The following is a 19945-nucleotide window of genomic DNA, read 5'->3' on the forward strand; positions in this document are numbered from 1 at the left end:
GGTTCTCTTTTCTCCAAAGGTCTCTTTAATTTTCCTGTAGGCAGTATCTGTCTTACCCCTAGTGACACACGCCTCTACATTCTTATATTGTCCTCTAGCCATGCCTGCTTAGCCATTTTGCACTTCCTGTCGATCTCGTTTTTAAAATGTTTTATTCCTTTTTGCTTGCTTCATTTACTGCATTTTTGTATTTTCTTCTTTCATCAATTAAATTCAATATTTCTTCTGTCACCCACTGATTTCTACTAGCTCTCGTCTTTTTACCTATTTGATCTTCTGCTGCCTTCACTACTCCATCCCTCAAAGCTACCCATTCTTCTTCTACTGTATTTCTTTCCCCCATTCTTGTCAATTGTTCCCTTATGCTCTCCCTGAAACTCTGTACAACCTCTCGTTTAGTCAGTTTATCCAGTTCCCATCTCCTTAAATTCCCACCTTTTTGCAGTTTTTTCAGTTTTAATCTACAGTTCATAACCAATAGATTGTGGTCAGAGTCCACATCTGCTCCTGGAAATGTCTTCCAATTTAAAACCTAGTTCCTAAATCTCTGTCTTACCATTATATAATCTATCTGAAACCTCTCAGTATCTCCAGGCTTCTTCCATGTATAAAATCTTATTGAACCAAGTGTTAGCTATGATTAAGTTATGCTCTGTGCAAAATTCTACCAGGCGGCTTCCTCTTTCATTTCTTCCCCCCAATCACTATTCACCTACTATGTGAATGCATTATTGTGGCCAAGATAGACACAAAGCCCATGCCTACTACAGTAGTACAAGTTTATATGCCAACTAGCTCTGCAGATGATGAAGAAATTGATGAAATGTATGATGAGGTAAAAGAAATTATTCAGGTAGTGAAGGGAGACGAAAATTTAATAGTCATGGGTGACTGGAATTTGACAATAGGAAAAGGAAGAGAAGGAATAGTAGTAGAATATGGATTGGGGCTAAGAAATGCAAGAGGAAGCCGTCAAGTAGAATTTTGCACAGAGCACAACTTAATCATAGCTAACACTTGGTTCAAGAATCATGAAAGAAGATTGTATATGTGGGAGAACCCTGGAGATACTAGAAGGTTTCAGATAGATTATATAATGGTAAGACGGAGATTTAGGAACCAGGTTTTAAATTGTAGAAGAAGAATGAGTAGCTCTGAGGGAAGAAGTAGTGAAGACAGCAGAGGATCAAGTAGGTAAAAAGACGAGGGCTAGTAGAAATCCTTGGGTAACAGCAGAGATACTAAATTTAAATTGATGAAAGGAGAAAATACAAAAATGCAGTAAGTGAAGCAGGCAAAAAGGAATACAAATGTCTCAAAAATGAGATCGACAGGAAGTGCAAAATGGCCAAGCAGGGATGGCTAGAGGACAAATGTAAGGATGTAGAGGCTTATCTCATGAGGGGTAAGATAGATACTGCCTACAGGAAAATTAAAGAGACCTTTGGAGAAAAGAGAACCACTTGCATGAATATCAAGAGCTCAGATGGAAACCCAGTTCTAAGCAAAGAAGGGAAAGCAGAAAGGTGGAAGGAGTATATAGAGGGTCTATACAGGGCGATGTTCTTGAGGACAATATTATGGAAATGGAAGAGGAGGTAGATGAAGATGAAATGAGAGATAAGATACTGCGTGAAGAGTTTGACAGAGCACTGAAAGACCTAAGTCGAAACAAGGCCCCGGGAGTAGACAACATTCCATTAGAACTACTGACGGCCTTGGGAGAGCCAGTCCTGACAAAACTGTACCATCTGGTGAGCAAGATGTAAGAGACAGGCGAAATTCCCTGAGACTTCAAGAAGAATATAATAATTCCAATCCCAAAGAAAGCAGGTGTTGACAGATGTGAAAATTACCGAACTATCAGTTTAATAAATCACAGCTGCAAAATACTAACATAAATTCTTTACAAACAAATGGAAAAACAGGTATAAGCCGATCTTGGGGAAGATCAGTTTGGATTCCGTACAAATATTGGAACACGTGAGACATTACTGACCCTACGACTTCTCTTAGAAGCTAGATTAAGGAAAGGCAAACCTACGTTTCTAGCATTTATAGCCTTAGAGAAAGCTTTTGACACTGTTGACTGGAATACTCTCTTTCAAATTCTGAAGGTGGCAGGGGTAAAACACAGGGTGCGAAAGGCTATTTACGATTTGTACAGAAAGCAGATGGCAGTTATACCAGTCGAGGGGTATGAAATGGAAGTACTGGTTGGGAAGGGAGAGAGAGAGAGAGTTGTAGCCTCTCTCCGATGTTATTCAGTCTGTATATTGAGCAAGCAATGAAGGAAACAAAAGAAAAATTCGGAGTAGGTATTAAAATCCATGGGGAAGAAATAAAAACGTTGAGGTTCGCCGATGACATTGTAATTCTGCAAGAGACAGCAAAGGACTTGGAAGAGCAGTTGAACGAAATGGACAGTGTCTTGAAAGGAGGGTATAAGATGAACATCGACAAAAGCAAAACAAGGATAATGGAATGTAGTCGAATTAAGTCGGGTGATGCTGAGGAATTAGATTAGGAAATGAGACACTTAAAGTAGTAAAGGAGTTTTCCTATTTGGGGAGCAAAATAACTGATGATGGTCGAAGTAGAGGATATAAAATGTTGACTGGCAATGGCAAGGAAAGCGTTTCTGAAGAAGAGAAATTTGTTAACATCGAGTATAGATTTAAGAGTCAGGAAGTCATTTCTGAAAGTATTTGTATGGAGTGTAGCCATGTATGGAAGTGAAACATGGACGATAAATAGTTTGGACAAGAAGAGAATAGAAGATTTCGAAATGTGCTGCTACAGAAGAATGCTGAAGATTAGATGGGTAGATCACATAACTAATGAGGAGGTATTGAATAGAATTGGGGAGAAGAGAAATTTGTGGCACCACTTGACTAGAAGAAGGGATCACTTGATAGGACATATTCTGAGGCATCAAGGGATCACCAATTTAGTATTGGAGGGCAGCGTGGAGGGTAAAAAACGTAGAGGGAGACCAAGAGATGAATAGACTAAGCAGATTCAGAAGGATGTAGGCTGCAGTAGGTACTGGGAGATGAAGAAGCTTGCACAGGATGGAGAGCTGCATCAAACCAGTGTCAGGACTTGAAGACCACATCAACAACATGTTTCCTTCTCTTCCTTTTCCTACTATTGAATTCCAGTCACCCATGACTATTAAACTTTCGTCTTCCTTCACTATCTGAATAACTTCTTTTATCTCATCATACATTTCTTCAATTCCTTCCTCATCTGCAGAGCTAGTTGGAATATAAACTTATACTGTAGTAGGTGTGGCCTTCGTGTCTATCTTGGCTACAATAATGCGTTCACTATGCTGTTTGTAGCAGCTTACCCGCACTCCTATTTTTTTTTTATTAATTTTTTTGTATTTATAACCCTGTACTCAACTTACCAAAAGTCTTGTTCCTCCTGCCACTGAACTTCGCTAATTCCCACTATATTTGACTTTAACCTATCCATTTACCTTTTTAAATTTTCTAACCTACCTGCCCGATTAAGGGATCTGACATTCCACGCTCCGATCCGTAGAACGCCAGTTTTCTTTCTCCTGATAACGACGTCCTCTTGAGTAGTCCCCGCCTGGAGATCCGAATGGGTGACTATTTTAGCTCCAGAATATTTTACCCAAGAGGACGCCATCATCATTTAACCATACAATAAAGCTGCATGCCTCGGGAAAAATTACGGTTGTAGTTTCCCCTTGCTTTCAGTCTTTCGCAGTACCAGCATAGCAAGGCCGTTTTGGTTAGTGTTACAAGGCCAGATCAGTCAATCATCCAGACTGTTGCCCCTGCAACTACTGAAAAGGCTGCTGCCCCTCTTCAGGAACCACACGTTTGTCTGGCCTCTCAACAGATACCCCTCCGTTGTGGTTGCACCTACGGAACGTCTATCTGTATCGCTGAGGCACGCAAGCCTCCCCACCAACGGCAAGGTCTGTGGTTCATGGGGATCAGTATTAGCCACTCATTCTGCAAATAATCTGAAGCTCTATATTCATAGATTTATCAGTTCTGTTTACTACGTTTCAAACAGCGGTGTTGGCAATCGACCTGTATGACAAGAAGTAATATCCTGTAAATAGGGCTCAATATTTACAGATATACAGAAATATTTATTTGAAGAACACCATTCTAATCAAGTAAATATTAAGTACTAACAGCAGATAAACAGCAGCAAACTGAGATAGCACTAGTTTTCGAAGTAGCAGTTTTCTTACTAAATCAGTCAATAAATTTTGATGGTATAAGTGTGAATATCATTAAGCAGTATAATGGTAGTTTATTGTTCAGACAGTGTAGTGATTAAACTTCTATGATTTCGTTGTCATTTGTTCATTTATACCTTGACTTGTTCCACATCCCTAAAGGTTCTCCTTGACAGGATCTATGGATAATGATGAATCTATCAACAGATAAGAGCCTGTGTTAAATTTGAAAGTAAAGTTGAGAGGCATTTTTTGTTTGAAGTTTGAGTTGCATTCTGAGAAGTGCTCCGATAGTTTAGATGAGAGTGAATCACCAATGAAAGCTATGGATGGTTCCCTCATTTATAACATTCTGTAACTGTCCTCATGAAGAACAACTTTCAGGTTTTGGAATGAGTTTTTCAATCCCAATGGTGTTGCTGCTGCTGCTGCTGCTGCTGCTGCTGCTGCAGCTGCAGCTAATGTTGATGTAATGTGTGTTGTCATGGAGTGAAATTTTGTAATTGCACTATTTTGACCAAAGTATTGTGGCTTAGACTTATTTCGAGGAGTTCGAAGTCACTTACGTGCATTAAAAATGTTTCAGAGGAAGATTCAAGTCAGTTCGTGGGCAAGGATGGGGACAGCGGTGGAGGACAGTATGTCCTTAATATAAAGGAAGCCTTCACTCAGCTGACTTGGACAACTATTGAAAACACCGTTTTGGAACGCTTTGGTTCAAAAGCAGCAAGGATATTTAGGTATGTGTGTTTGACATAGGTGTTATTGGCTAAGTCACTAATTTTTTTACAAGAAGATCCCCACTTTGAAAATGAAGATAGGGCACAGTGCATAACACAAAGTAAAATTGAGTCCACAAAGCATTCAGTAAATGTTGTCATGCAATTGCTTGTTGAAATTAGCAGTTATAGTTCAGGCCTGACCAGAATGCCCCCCCAAACACACACACACAAACACACACACACACACACACACACACCAACCTAAAAATGCCATGTTGAAGTGTCTGCACTAGGGCAATGGACAGCCATCTTGCCTCACCTATTCCCAGAACAGCAAGCTGTGGCTGGCTTCTTGTCAAGCTACACTGCTCTGCTTTCATCCTGTTTTCCAGTGTACCTGAGCAGTATGAGATTGAATTTAAATCCTTCCTCATTCTCAACTGTGGTAAGCTATGGGTTTTTTGGCTCCCGTGTAACTCCTGAATGAGAAAGGTGGACAGTGCTTACAACAAAGACAAGTCGCTCATTTTATTGAATTTGCGTATGTTGGGATAAAATTCTCACATTACCAAGGGAGTCTTTACAAATGTATTGATCCTACATTCGTAAGAGGAGGGACATTAGAAAGACAGCAAAACGTTAGAATGAGAAATAAAAAAACAATACACTGAAACTTATTTTAAAAGGAAATGGCACTACTGATGTACTAAAACAAGGTAGTCGCCATACAGTTTGGCCAACAACGTGCCATGTCACTGACGGTTAGATTATGCTCGTTCACTGGAGATTCTGAACTGAAGACAGCAATTAAACAGGACTTGAACAGCGATATTTTGCTAGTCAAAGTTGATTCCAGTTGAGGGAGGAATATTCTGTTGGTAACATCTATACAGATCAGTTTTGAGTTCAGCGTGATCAGAGTTCATTTTTTTCTGCTAATCCAAGGTAAACTGCTTTGCAAAAATCACTGCTTTTGAAGAAATTGCAGATTAATGCCTTCAAGGCATGAACAAATTTACCCATCAGAGAAGTTGGTTCAGAACATACAAAATGCATTTGGACTGTTTTAGAGATGTGGAAAGACTGACTCTTTGTTAGATGACAGTGCTGATGGAAATGAGTGAGATGGTAGAGCAGACGCCTGAAGATACAACTGATGCTCAGAACAAAATCCTCTTCCATTTCATTTCTTCTCAATAGATGAGGAGCATCATGTGCACACGGGAGATGAGTGGTTGGAGGTGACCAAAAAGAAGTTGCATTTTGTGAAATCACTTTCTCGTGGTGTACCTCTTTCTACTGTGAAGTGCATGGCAGAGGGTACTTACTATTATACCACACATTAGGTTTTGTTATTGTTCCATTCATATATGGTGTGCAGGTTGGCCGGCCACTGAAATGCCTCTCTACAACCTGTAAATTTAATGTGATCTTATCTCTGTGATCCCTATGTGAGAAATAATTTTATTGCATGTTCAGAGTGGGTGGCCCATCTAGTTTTTCTTATTATGCTTTACAATGACCCCTCCACTTGACCTTGCCGTTGGTGGGGAGGCTTGCGTGCCTCAGCGATACAGATGGCCGTACCGTAGGTGCAACCACAACGGAGGGGTATCTCTTGAGAGGCCAGACAAACATGTGGTTCCTGAAGAGGGGCAGCAGCCTTTTCAGTAGTTGCAGGGGCAACAGTCTGGATGATTGACTGATCTGGCCTTGTAACATTAACCAAAACGGCCTTGCTGTGCTGGTACTGCGAACGGCTGAAAGCAAGGGGAAACTACAGCCGTAATTTTTCCCGAGGACATGCAGCTTTACTGTATGATTAAATGATGATGGCGTCCTCTTGGGTAAAATATTCCGGAGGTAAAATAGTCCCCCATTCGGATCTCCGGGCGGGGACTACTCAAGAGGATGTCGTTATCAGGAGAAAGAAAACTGGCATTCTACGGATCGGAGCGTGGAATGTCAGATCCCTTAATCGGGCAGGTAGGTTAGAAAATTTAAAAAGGGAAATGGATAGGTTAAAGTTAGATATAGTGGGAATTAGTGAAGTTCGGTGGCAGGAGGAACAAGAATTTTGGTCAGATGATTACAGGGTTATAAATACAAAATCAAATAGGGGTAATGCAGGAGTTATTTTAATAATGAATAAAAAAATAGGAGTGCGGGTTAGCTACTACAAACAGCATAGTGAACGCATTATTGTGGCCAAGATACACGAAGCCCATGCCTACTATAGTAGAACAAGTTCATATGCAAACTAGCTCTGCAGATGAAGAAATTGATGAAATGTATGACGAGATAAAAGAAATTATTCAGGTAGTGAAGGGAGACGAAAATTTAATAGTCATGGGTGACTGGAATTCGTCAGTAGGAAAAGGGAGAGAAGGAAACATAGTAGGTGAATATGGATTGGGGGGAAGAAATGAAAGAGGAAGCCGCCTTGTAGAATTTTGCACAGAGCATAACTTAATCATAGCTAACACTTGGTTCAAGAATCATAAAAGAAGGTTGTATACCTGGAAAAATCCTGGAGATACTAATAGGTATCAGATAGATTATATAATGGTAAGACAGAGATTTAGGAACCAGGTTTTAAATTGTAAGACATTTCCAGGGGCAGATGTGGATTCTGATCACAATCTATTGGTTATGAACTGCAGATTGAAACTGAAGAAACTGCAAAAAGGTGGGAATTTAAGGAGATGGGACCTGGATAAACTGAAAGAACCAGAGGTTGTAGAGAGTTTCAGGGAGAGCATAAGGGAACAATTGACAGGAATGGGGGAAAGAAATACAGTAGAAGAATGGGTAGCTCTGAGGGATGAAGTAGTGAAGGCAGCAGAGGATCAAGTAGGTAAAAAGACGAGGGCTAATAGAAATCCTTGGGTAACAGAAGAAATATTGAATTTAATTGATGAAAGGAGAAAATATAAAAATGCAGTAAATGAAGCAGGCGAAAGGGAATACAAACGTCTCAAAAATGAGATCGACAGAAAGTGCAAAATGGCTAAGCAGGGATGGCTAGAAAACAAATGTAAGGATGTAGAGGCTTGTCTCACTAGGGGTAAGGTAGATACTGCCTACAGGAAAATTAAAGAGACCTTTGGAGAAAAGAGAACCACTTGTATGAATATCAAGAGCTCAGATGGCAACCCAGTTCTAAGCAAAGAAGGGAAGGCAGAAAGGTAGAAGGAGTATATAGAGGGTTTATACAAGGGTGATGTACTTGAGGACAGTATAATGGAAATGGAAGAGGATGTAGATGAAGATGAAATGGGAGATAAGATACTGCGTGAAGAGTTTGACAGAGCACTGAAAGACCTGAGTCGAAACAAGGCCCCGGGAGTAGACAACATTCCATTAGAACTACTGATGGCCTTGGGAGAGCCAATCATGACAAAACTCTACCATCTGGTGAGCAAGATGTATGAGACAGGCGAAATACCCACAGACTTCAAGAAGAATATAATAATTCCAATACCAAAGAAAGCAGGTGTTGACAGATGTGAAAATTACCGAACTATCAGTTTAATAAGTCACAGCTGCAAAATACTAACACGAATTCTTTACAGACAAATGAAAAAACTGGTAGAAGCGGACCTCGGGGAAGATCAGTTTGGATTCCGTAGAAATGTCGGAACACGTGAGGCAATACTAAGCTTACGACTTATCTTAGAAGAAAGATTAAGAAAAGGCAAACCTACGTTTCTAGCGTTTGTAGACTTGGAGAAAGCTTTTGACAACGTTAACTGGAATACTCTCTTCCAAATTCTGAAGGTGGCAGGGGTAAAATACAGGGAGCGAAAGGCTATTTACAATTTATACAGAAACCAGATGGCAGTTATAAGAGTCGAGGGACATGAAAGGGAAGCAGTGGTTGGGAAGGGAGTAAGACAGGGTTGTAGCCTCTCCCCGATGTTATTCAATCTGTATATTGAGCAAGCAGTAAAGGAAACAAAAGAAAAATTCGGAGTAGGTATTAAAATTCATGGAGAAGAAGTAAAAAATTTGAGGTTCGCCGATGACATTGTAATTCTGTCAGAGACAGCAAAGGACTTGGAAGAGCAGTTGAACGGAATGGACAGTATCTTGAAAGGAGGATATAAGATGAACATCAACAAAAGCAAAACGAGGATAATGGAATGTAGTCAGATTAAATCTGGTGATGCTGAGGGGATTAGATTAGGAAATGAGACAATTAAAGTAGTAAAGGAGTTTTGCTATTTAGGGAGTAAAATAACTCTTGATGGTCGAAGTAGAGAGGATATAAAATGTAGACTGGCAATGGCAAGGAAATCGTTTCTGAAGAAGAGAAATTTGTTAACATCGAGTATAGATTTAAGTGTCAGGAAGTCGTTTCTGAAAGTATTTGTATGGAGTGTAGCCATGTATGGAAGTGAAACATGGACGATAACCAGTTTGGACAAGAAGAGAATAGAAGCTTTCGAAATGTGGTGCTACAGAAGAATGCTGAAGATAAGGTGGGTAGATCACGTAACTAATGAGGAGGTATTGAATAGGATTGGGGAGAAGAGAAGTTTGTGGCACAACTTGACTAGAAGAAGGGATCGGTTGGTAGGACATGTTTTGAGGCATCAAGGGATCACAAATTTAGCATTGGAGGGCAGCGTGGAGGGTAAAAATCGTAGAGGGAGACCAAGAGATCAATACACTAAGCAGATTCAGGAGGATGTAGGTTGCAGTAGGTACTGGGAGATGAAGAAGCTTGCACAGGATAGAGTAGCATGGAGAGCTGCATCATACCAGTCTCAGGACTGAAGACCACAACAACAACAACCAAAACATTATCCTTGCCACAAAACAACCCGTTAATTTACTTTTGGCGGTGTCTTTGGTTTATAGCTCATTCAGTTTACGTATAGATTATATATTAGAAAAGAAAAGAAAGAAAAATAATATGATTCTGTACACCAACTATTTTGAAGAGTTTCCTAAATAAGATTCTATGTTTTATTTTGTCATATGCAGCTGTCAGATCAACAAACGTCCCACCTGTTACATTCTTAGTCATACCTGATCTCTGAACAGAATAAAGGCATTTTTCTCGAAAAAGTATGTCCAATCTTCTTCTTTTGTGATGTGTGTTCTAGGCAACCTGATAAGGGCCAACAGATTGATGAACCATACATTGCCTGGAGATTATTGGAAAATGGAGAAAATGACCTCAACTTCAGAATTTCAAATGGGCAAAAAAATTACTACAAATGAAAAGATGTCTCAAAATTGAACTTTTTTGTCAAAAATTTGTTTTTATTTATTTTACAAAATTTTGATTATATCAGAAAATTTTTCCTGGAGCTGACGATCTGAACAGTGGGTAATGGAAGAAGAATAATGAACATCCCTTTTCATACTGCAGTGAGGGGAAAATTTTTGTTCACAATTAAGTTTGAATAAAATTAAGAGACCTGAGTATCTCCTGATGATGTATACAGTGTTCAAATGACTTCGGTAATGCAGCCGGGTGACAACAGTCGATATTTGGACACGAGCACACCCTGTCATTTTCGAGGCATAGCAAGTAAGCAGTGCACAAGGGAATCCAAAACTTTTGCACAGCTCTTGCTTGCTGCAGTTATGCCTAGTAAACTGCAGGATGTGCTCCTGTCAAAATATTTATGACAACATCCCCAGGCTGCCTTCCTGCAAGTTATTTGACCACTGATTAAAATTTATTTGCAGTTTTATAACTTATAAGTAATTATGAGAAAAATATTTTTTTTTATTTGATTTATAGCAATAGAATATGGCAGAAACATTTTTAACATGTAAGCATTTTGAGAGCCCTGAAGTATCTCTTTGTATTTCAGCAACCAACAGGCTTTTATGTCATCCTGAATTGTAGGAAACAGTAGATACACATCGTCTCCCCCCGCCCCCCTCCCAAAAGTAATAATGAGGGGGAGTTAAATCTAGCATGTGGTGCTAGTCAAGGGAAAGAAAGCACTGTTTAGACAAATCATGTTAAATTTTGAGAGTGCTTTCCAATGGTACTATTTTTTTCCTCATTTTACAGTTTGAAATCCCAAAGTTGAGTTCCTTTTCTCCATTTAAAGCAGTTTACAGGAAATGTAAAGATTGCTATTCTAGTTTCCTTATTGGTTTGCTTAAAACACCATTGCCCCCCCTCCCCCCTCCCAAAAAAAAAAAAAGGTCCGATGTGCTGTTCCAAGGAACAGGTGGTTTTGAAAAACCCATCTGTTCAGATAAAAGTTCCACTTCCACCAGTGGTTAGAGATTAGTCAGAATTATACATTAAAAGGCTTTGCAGATGATGAGAAAGTGATATTGGCCTGTAGTGATTTACGAGAAGATAAATATTAAGAAATATGTTCATATGGCACTGTTGCCGGAGGATACTGATAAATATTTGTGGAAGTTTGGTGTTTCAATTTGCTAAGTCTCTTGCACAAATTTACTTACTGATCATGAAATTACTCACATGAAAAAATATTAAAAAAATCACCTCATGTTGAGTCACACACATACAAATTGGGCAGTCTCCAATGCTTATCCTGTGGAAGTGAGTGGAGAAGATTGTGTGATGGAAGCACATCATTTTCATGAGATTAGACTAATTACAGCACACAGAGTGGCATTTAAACAAGCATTCTTTCCATGCTCCATATGTGAATGGAATGTGAAGAAACCTTAATAAATGCTTGCAATAGAACATACCCCCTGCCATGCATTTCACAATGGTTTGCAGAATGCAGATGTGGCTGTCCACTTTGTAAATCAGGATCTTTTGGGGGGGGGGGGGGGGGGGGGTGCATGTATGTGATGCCTGTTCTATGAAATTATAGAACTACATTGAAAATTTTCAAATATATTTGGGTCTGATCACATAGTTCGGTAACAACCCTCCTCCCCCCCCCCCCCTCCCAAATCCATGTCAGTTTACCAGTTACCCCTTTTTTTCCACTGTATGTAATAAGTACACACAGTTGTAATATTGTTGAGCTTCATTTAATCATTTTTGTAGTTTGATTGTATCACATAATGTAGAATAAAGTCATCCTTACATAACGGATAAAAAATTTACTTGAAAATGAATTGAATTATTTCAGGTTGGTTAGAGCAAAGGAGTTCGTGGAACAAGAACAAATACAACAGTTGGTGATGATCCCAGCAAAAGAAGCTAAACTGTACACATATCGACTGTTGCAAGAAAATTTTATACAAATGCAAGAACTGCGCAAGACAATGTCTACAAATCAGCCAAATAAGACATTTTTTCTGTTTCATATAGATCTAAACCAGGTGAATAAATTGCATCAATTTGATCTTTTTCAAGGTTTGCTGTTGCAACAGGTAACACTTACTTCACATCAAGGCAGGTTGAGCACTTGTTTTGTAGAATATCTTAACAGTTAGCAAATTAATCTTTTGGAGGTGCTGCAAACAATAAATTTCGATGCCCCAGCTGTCTACACTGCAACAAGATCAGTCAAAATGCAACTTTGTGGGACATGAAATTTAGATGTGATGTTGAAAGCTTTCCCGGTGTACTCATTGTTCCATAAAAACACGGGAGAACTGCCGGATATCAGTAACTTCCTGCCACTTGGCCGGAAGTTACTGATATCCGGCAGTTCTCCCGTGTTTTTATGAAATTTAGGCTTTCGCAGAATAAGTCATTACAAAAGCAAAAACTGTTATAGATTGACATTGAAGGGAAAATATATCTTTAGTGGAACGTAGCAACTGAAGTTTTAAAAATATGGATCAAAACTTAAAATCCATAACCAGCTTGTTGTAAGAATGGAAAATGTCTGTTCACAGAATACAGACTAAAAAAGGCATTAAAGGTTTGAAAGCTCTTTCTGGTCTGTTATAAGTGTTTGCAGTGACTGGTTACCCTTAAGCACTTTTGTTCATTATTTATGCTTTTTGTTCTTGAAAAACATAATTAAAATCACACTGAGCGCTAGCAGTCTGTAGTGGTCACTTCCCATTGCTGCATATGCCTTGTCAGCTAACTGCTATTTCTTTCTGTTCTTAACAAATTATGCATTCAGTGTTGTTAACATCATTGGAATATTGCACAGTAGACCTTTCCTGTCTGTGAAGAATCCTATATGTTGCCTTTACCTTACTTTAAAGTCTTGAAGAAAGTAAGTAAACATGTGAAACCTCAAGTTGTTAATTATTTTAAAATCAGTCCATATTATTTTTAGAGTTGCTTTTGAGATCTCTATTTTTTAGTGGCTTGTTTTTCCTAAATACAAAATTCTGTCGTGACTAATTGAACATGGTTTAATATTTATTGAAGTCTGGAACCTGATGGTCAATTAGATGGAGGCTGATGTCCTGACAGGTGTCAAAAGGTACTGAAAGATTAAATAAATGTTGAACGGGAAATGAAACCATGGTCTAGAGGTATTGGCTTTGACTACTAGTCAAATTGTCTTCGATTTGAACCTTGTTACTGCTTAAATCTTCAGTAAAAAATCATCAGCAATGGTGGCTGAAAACTTCCGCCAGAAGGTCACCGTTGTTCTGAGAATGGTCTTGTCAAAGAGGGTGAAGGGGCGGACAGAGGTTCAGGACCTTTTTACCATCAGGGTGGAAAACTGTCTCTAAAAGTCAAATTAATGGCATGAGTGTGTAGAAGGCCCCGGAAACCACTGCATTAAAGATACAAAATGTATATTCACAGAATGTAGCCTGTAATCAAAAAAGTGGCATGATCTCTACATCGGCTAAAGATTCCAAACTTGTCTCCCATTCAGATCACCAGGAGGGACTGCCAAGAAGGAGCTGACCAGGAGAAAAAGAGGGAATAACCAACAAAGGAATAACATTCATGATGTGTCTGAAGTTTGAACATGCTAGTAGCATTAGAGGATCTGAAAACGGAAGTGCTAAGGCTCAGTCTAGATACAGTGGGGGCTCAGTGAAGTTGCTTGGTTGGTTTAAAAGAGGTCATTGGTCCCTCGTTCCGAATAAAATAATTCCACAAGGGTGGGATTAAAATAACCAAGATATACAAAACACAGCTGGAAGAAAGGAGAAAACCACAAGCATGACAGAAGTGCAACAAACACTAAAATGGACAAAATCGGACCAGAAAATAACAGAGATGTAAGAAACATGCAGAAGAGATCAAAACAAGAGAGCAACTACCATGGCTGGCTAACCATGAGAATAAAAAGGAGAAGCCAGCTACTCTGCAACACATTAAAATGTCCACCGTAAAATCACTATGGTGGAGGACACAGAGGGACAAAGGACATGCGCTAAAACTTAGATCAAATGATAAAACCCACCCTCAAGAATAAAAAGTAAAACTAAAGCTGCAGTTGAGGCAGTGTTGCCCAACACCGAAGGTAGGGTGCTGGGAAAGTTAGAAGTCTGCCGCAGAGTGGCTAAAACTCGATGACCATCATTTGTGAGCCACAGCGACACCGAGGTGGGTCCTCCCAATGGAGGAGATAACCATTCATTAGCCATGTATGACCAATGTGGAGCCAGCAGAGGACAACTGATTCCCTGTGAGAGGACCGCATCGAAGACTTCCACACTTCCGTAGTCTCCCTTAATGATATGCCGTTTTCGTGCGTACTGTTATGCCATTCCATCTCCCAAAACCGAGAAACCCTGCAGCATAAGACAGAATGCAGGTCAGTTTCAGAGATGCCCATCTCCAGAAGCGGTTTCTGCATAGCCTGTTTGGCCAGCCTGTCAGCAAGTTCATTGCCTGTGATTCCCAACGTGTCCAGGGTTCAAACAAACACCACTGAATGACAGGAGCATTCCAGGGCATAGATGGACTCCTGAAAAGACGCCGAGGGTAGCACTGGTCGATAGCTTGTAGGCAGCTCAAGGAATCAGTACAGAGGAGAAAAAACTCGCCAGGGCATGAGTGGATGTGCTCAGAGCACAGATATGGCTGCCAGCTCTGGAGTGAAAACACTGCAGTCATCTGACAAGGAGTGCTGTTCAGTATGTCCTCCATGAGCATACGCAAAGCCTACGTGACCATCAGCCATAGAGCCGTCGGTGTAAACGTCTTCACGGCCCCGGTATGTGTCGAGAATCAAGAGGAAGTGATAGCGGAGAGCCACAGGTTTAACGGAGTCCTTAGGGCCATGCGAAAGGTCCAGAAGAATCTGCAGCCTAGGTATATGTGAAGGACCTCGAGGAGAGGTGGTAGTAGTAATGGGAAGGACTCCAGTTAAGACAGAAAGGAATGGACGCAAACCGCAATCGTAAGCCCTGACCTAGGCTGCCGATGTAGGAGATGAACCGCCATGGTTGGAAAAAAGAAGACTGTAATTCAGATGCGCAGGAGAACTACGAACGTGTGCAACATAACTGGCGAGCAGTTGTGCACACCTAACCTTCAATGGATGGACTCCGGCTTCACCAGGACACTGGTCACTGGACTCATTCTAAAAGGTGCTATCGCTAGGTGAATGCCACAGTGGTGCACTGGGTCGAGTAAACGCAATGCTGAGGGCGCCACTGAATCGTAAACCAGACTCCCATAGTCAAGGCGTGATTGAACAAGAGCTGTGTAGAGCTGCTGCAGCGTAGAGCGATCTGCACCCCAGTTGGTGTTACTCAGGCAGTGAAAGGCATTGAGGTGCTGCCAGCACTTCAGCTTAAGCTGACGAAGGTGAGGTAGCCAAGTCAATCGGGTGTCAAAAACCAGTCTTAAGAATCGATATGTCTCCACTACAGTGAGTGAATCATCATTAAGGTAAAGTTCTGGTTCTGGATGAATGGTGCGACACCAACAGGAAAGAAAATTAAGGATCTCACCATATAGCGGAGATGCTGAGTCAGAGAGAAGCACAACAAAAACATTGCCACAAATAAAGCTTTCTGCCCATAAGGCCTTCGTCAAAAATATACAACTGACACACCCACATACACTCATGCAAACACAACTCACACACACGACTGCAGTCTCAGGCAACTGTATCCACACTGTGAGCAGCAGCATCAGTGCATGATGGGAGTGGCGAATGGTTGGGGGTAAGGAGGAGGCTGGGGCGGGGAGGGTGAGGGATTGTAGTGTATGTGTAGTGGACAGTGCAGTGCTGCTGGGGAGCTGAGGTGGAGAGAGTGTAAGGCAGCTATGTGCAGTCGGGAGGGTGTGCCTATCTGCGACTCAGCCGCTATATAGTGAGTGGCAACTTTCCATCCTGGATTTTCCATTGTTTGGAGATTAAGACTTGATTTTTTCTTCAGTCAGTCATAGGATTTCTGGATCATGGAAAGGGGGGGACAACAACACTGAGATAAATAAAAAAAATAGGGTGAAGTTGCAGTGAAAATGAGTAATATACAATATGTACAAGAACAGAGAGTGGAAGACCGAGAGCAGTGAAGAAGTACTACAGAATGTGTGGAATAGAATTAACATTCTCACAACTACAGAGTAGAGACTGAGAGTAAATCGAAGAAAGATGAAAGTAGTGAGAAGTAGTAAGAAAGAAAACAGCGAGAAAATTAACAGAATTGGTGATCGTGAAGTATGAAGTTGAGGAATTCTGCTACCTAGGTAGCAAAGTAAGATTTGAGCACAGCAAGGAGAACGTAAAAAGCACACTAGCATCCAAAAAATGGCATTCCTGAGAGCTTTACTGTATTCCTTTGTTACATATGTTGTGCTACTGTAATGCTTCCTTCAAGGTTCTTGGAGTTTTACTTGCATTGTAGTAAAGTGAATTACAGTCCAGTTTTATAAGTGTAAAAGCTTTCAGTGCATTCATTATATAGCACAATACGATAAAAATTTTTTTTTATGTAGTCTTTCTCTTTGTGGTAGAATACAAATAATGAAATTAGTAAAGATAATCACTTACTGTATAGCAAAGGTGTTATGTGGCAGGTTATGCATTTGTAAGCTAAGCTTTTATGTTCCATTTATTGTTCATATGGCTGTCCACAGCACCAGCTCTATTGTATGAGTTATTACTGATTAGGTTCACCATTTGATCTGTCTTTATTTTACCACTTGATGAGAGTCAAGATTGTGTCACCACAAAAGAACTAGACTTCAAACTGACATATGTTCTACCAATGGAGCTACCAAAGTACGACTCACGCCCCGTCCTCACAGCTTTACTTCTGCTAGTACCTCGTCTCCTACCTTCCAAACTTTACAGAAGCTCTCCTGCAAACCTTGCAGAACTAGCACTCCTGAAAGAAAGGATATTGCGGAGACATGGTTTAGCCACAGCCTGGGGTGATGTTTCCAAAATGAGATTTTCACTCTGCAGCAGAGTGTGTGCTGACACGAAACTTCCTGGCAGATTAAAACTGTGTGCCGGACTGAGACTCGATCTCAGGACCTTTGCCTTTCGCAGGCTGGTAGAGACTCGGTCTGGCACACAGTTTTAATCTGCCAGGAAGTTTCATATCAGCACACACTCTGCTGCAGAGTGAAAATCTCATTCTGGTGACGTGTGTTCATTCAGGTGGAGATGGTTTCTCTTTTTTGGGCCATGCCTTACACAGTGCTGAGGAGAGTATTTGAAATTTGACTTTTCGGCATGAAGTGTATTGTGATTCTTAACTGCCTTACAAATTTGTAATAATCCTTATTTTAGAAAGATTATTATTTAAATAAGTGTATAATTTTCAGGTGGCAAGAATGATGCTGGAAGTGTGCTACCATGCTACATACAATGCAATGATACGCAGGGAGCATGAAAAGAATGAGAATCGTAGACTTATTGAGAAGCAGCAGCGTATTGCCTCCATAACACAGAACTTGCGTGAGCAGGGAGCAACTCCAGAACAGTTAGCCGAGGTACGTACAAGCCCTTGAATTGTAACACAAGTCACACATTCATGCCATATTTTTTAAAAAATACATGCTCCATTTTCAGTGTTATTCTCCCAACAGCTCAAAGACATAAGTTTCAGTATTCAGAATTATATGTCGGCCTTTTATGATTTAGAGACTAAACAACAGATGACGTAAGAAGGTAAGAAAAGTAGTACGTGCAGCTAAAGTGACAAGTCAATATTTGTTGAAGGGATAAGAAAGCAACCCTTAGAATTGTTAAAGAGTATTATTTCATTTCTTGCTGAGGAACTAGTATTTTAGCGTTGCTGTTGGGATTTTTTTGTTAAATTATAGACTTCACACAAATGAGCAGGTGAATAGGCTTTCATGTCAACAAAAGGCCAGTTATAACATCAACGGGGCCTGCACCTCCCTAACACTATAGTGTTCAAACCAGCTTTAATGTAAAGGACTGATTTATTTACATTAATATACATGGTATGAATCTTAAAATAATCTGTAGAGATCCAGGCACACAACTAGTTTATAAATAAAAAAGATGGTTTCCATTTAAGTAAGGCTGTGTGTGCCTAAAGCTCAGTGGCAGCCTGGGTAAATCCAATAATGCGACACCAGCTGAAGAGCTAAGACAACACTATGTAGACACTCGGCCTCTGCTCATATATATATATATATATATATATATATATATATATATATATATATATATATATATATATATAACAGAGGGAAACATTCCACGTGGAAAAAATATATCTAAAAAGAAAGATGATGAGACTTACCAAACAAAAGCGCTGGCAGGTCGATAGACACACAAAAAAACACAAATATACACACAAAATTCTAGCTTTCGCAACCAACGGTTGCTTCGTCAGGAAAGAGGGAAGGAGAGGGAAAGATGAAAGGATGTGGGTTTTAAGGGAGAGGGTAAGGAGTCATTCCAATCCCGGGAGCGGAAAGACTTACCTTAGGGGGAAAAAAGGACAGGTATACACTCGCACACACACACACATCCATCCACACATACAGACACAAGCAGACATATTTAAAGACAAAGAGTTTGGGCAGAGATGTCAGTCGAGGTGGAAGAGTAGAGGCAAAGAAGTTGTTGAGAGACAGGTGAGGTATGAGTGGCGGCAACTTGAAATTAGCGGAGATTGAGGCCTGGCGGATAACGAGAAGAGAGGATATACTGAAGGGCAAGTTCCCATCTCCGGAGTTCGGATAGGTTGGTGTTGGTGGGAAGTATCCAGATAACCCGGACGGTGTAACACTGTGCCAAGATGTGCTGGCTGTGCACCAAGGCATGTTTAGCCACAGGGTGATGCTCATTACCAACAAACACTGTTTGCCTGTGTCCATTCATGCGAATGGGCAGTTTGTTGCTGGTCATTCCCACATAGAATGCTTCACAGTGTAGGCAGGTCAGTTGGTAAATCACGTGGGTGCTTTCACACGTGGCTCTGCCTTTGATCGTGTACACCTTCCGGGTTACAGGACTGGAGTAGGTGGTGGTGGGAGGGTGCATGGGACAGGTTTTGCACCGGGGGCGGTTACAAGGATAGGAGCCAGAGGGTAGGGAAGGTGGTTTGGGGATTTCATAGGGATGAACTAACAGGTTACGAAGGTTAGGTGGACGGCGGAAAGACACTCTTGGCGGAGTGGGGAGGATTTCATGAAGGATGGATCTCATTTCAGGGCAGGATTTGAGGAAGTCGTATCCCTGCTGGAGAGCCACATTCAGAGTCTGATCCATCCCGGAAAGTATCCTGTCACCTGTGGGGCACTTTTGTGGTTCTTCTGTGGGAGGTTCTGGGTTTGAGGGGGTGAGAAATTGGCTCTGGTTATTTGCTTCTGTACCAGGTCGGGAGGGTAGTTGCGGGATGCGAAAGCTGTTTTCAGGTTGTTGGTGTAATGGTTCAGGGATTCGGGACTGGATCAGATTCGTTTGCCACGAAGACCCAAGCTGTAGGGAAGGGACCGTTTGATATGGAATGGGTGGCAGCTGTCATAATGGAGGTACTGGTGTTTGTTGGTGGGTTTGATGAGGACAGATGTTGACAGATGGAGGTCAATGTCGAGGAAAGTGGCATGGGATTTGGAGTAGGACCAGGTGAATCTGATGGAACCAAAGGAGTTGAGGTTGGAGAGGAAATTCTGGAGTTCTTCTTCACTGTGAGTCCAGATCATGAAGATGTC

The 19945-nt window shown here is 40.8% G+C and overlaps 1 protein-coding gene across 2 annotated transcripts in view; it reads left to right on the top strand.

Annotated features, from left to right (window-relative positions):
* The window catches only part of LOC126198936 (DNA-directed RNA polymerase III subunit RPC3), a 106721-nt gene that overhangs the window by 74536 nt on the left and 12240 nt on the right, over positions 1–19945 (top strand). For both annotated transcript variants that reach the window (XM_049935575.1, XM_049935574.1), the window contains exons 6-8: positions 4818–4971; positions 12048–12240; positions 17579–17746. In XM_049935575.1, coding sequence (XP_049791532.1) covers positions 4818–4971; positions 12048–12240; positions 17579–17746 — 515 coding nt within the window. The remainder of the gene's footprint in view (positions 1–4817; positions 4972–12047; positions 12241–17578; positions 17747–19945) is intronic.

Source organism: Schistocerca nitens, chromosome 8 (genome assembly GCF_023898315.1).
Source record: "Schistocerca nitens isolate TAMUIC-IGC-003100 chromosome 8, iqSchNite1.1, whole genome shotgun sequence".
Taxonomy (NCBI): domain Eukaryota; kingdom Metazoa; phylum Arthropoda; class Insecta; order Orthoptera; family Acrididae; genus Schistocerca; species Schistocerca nitens.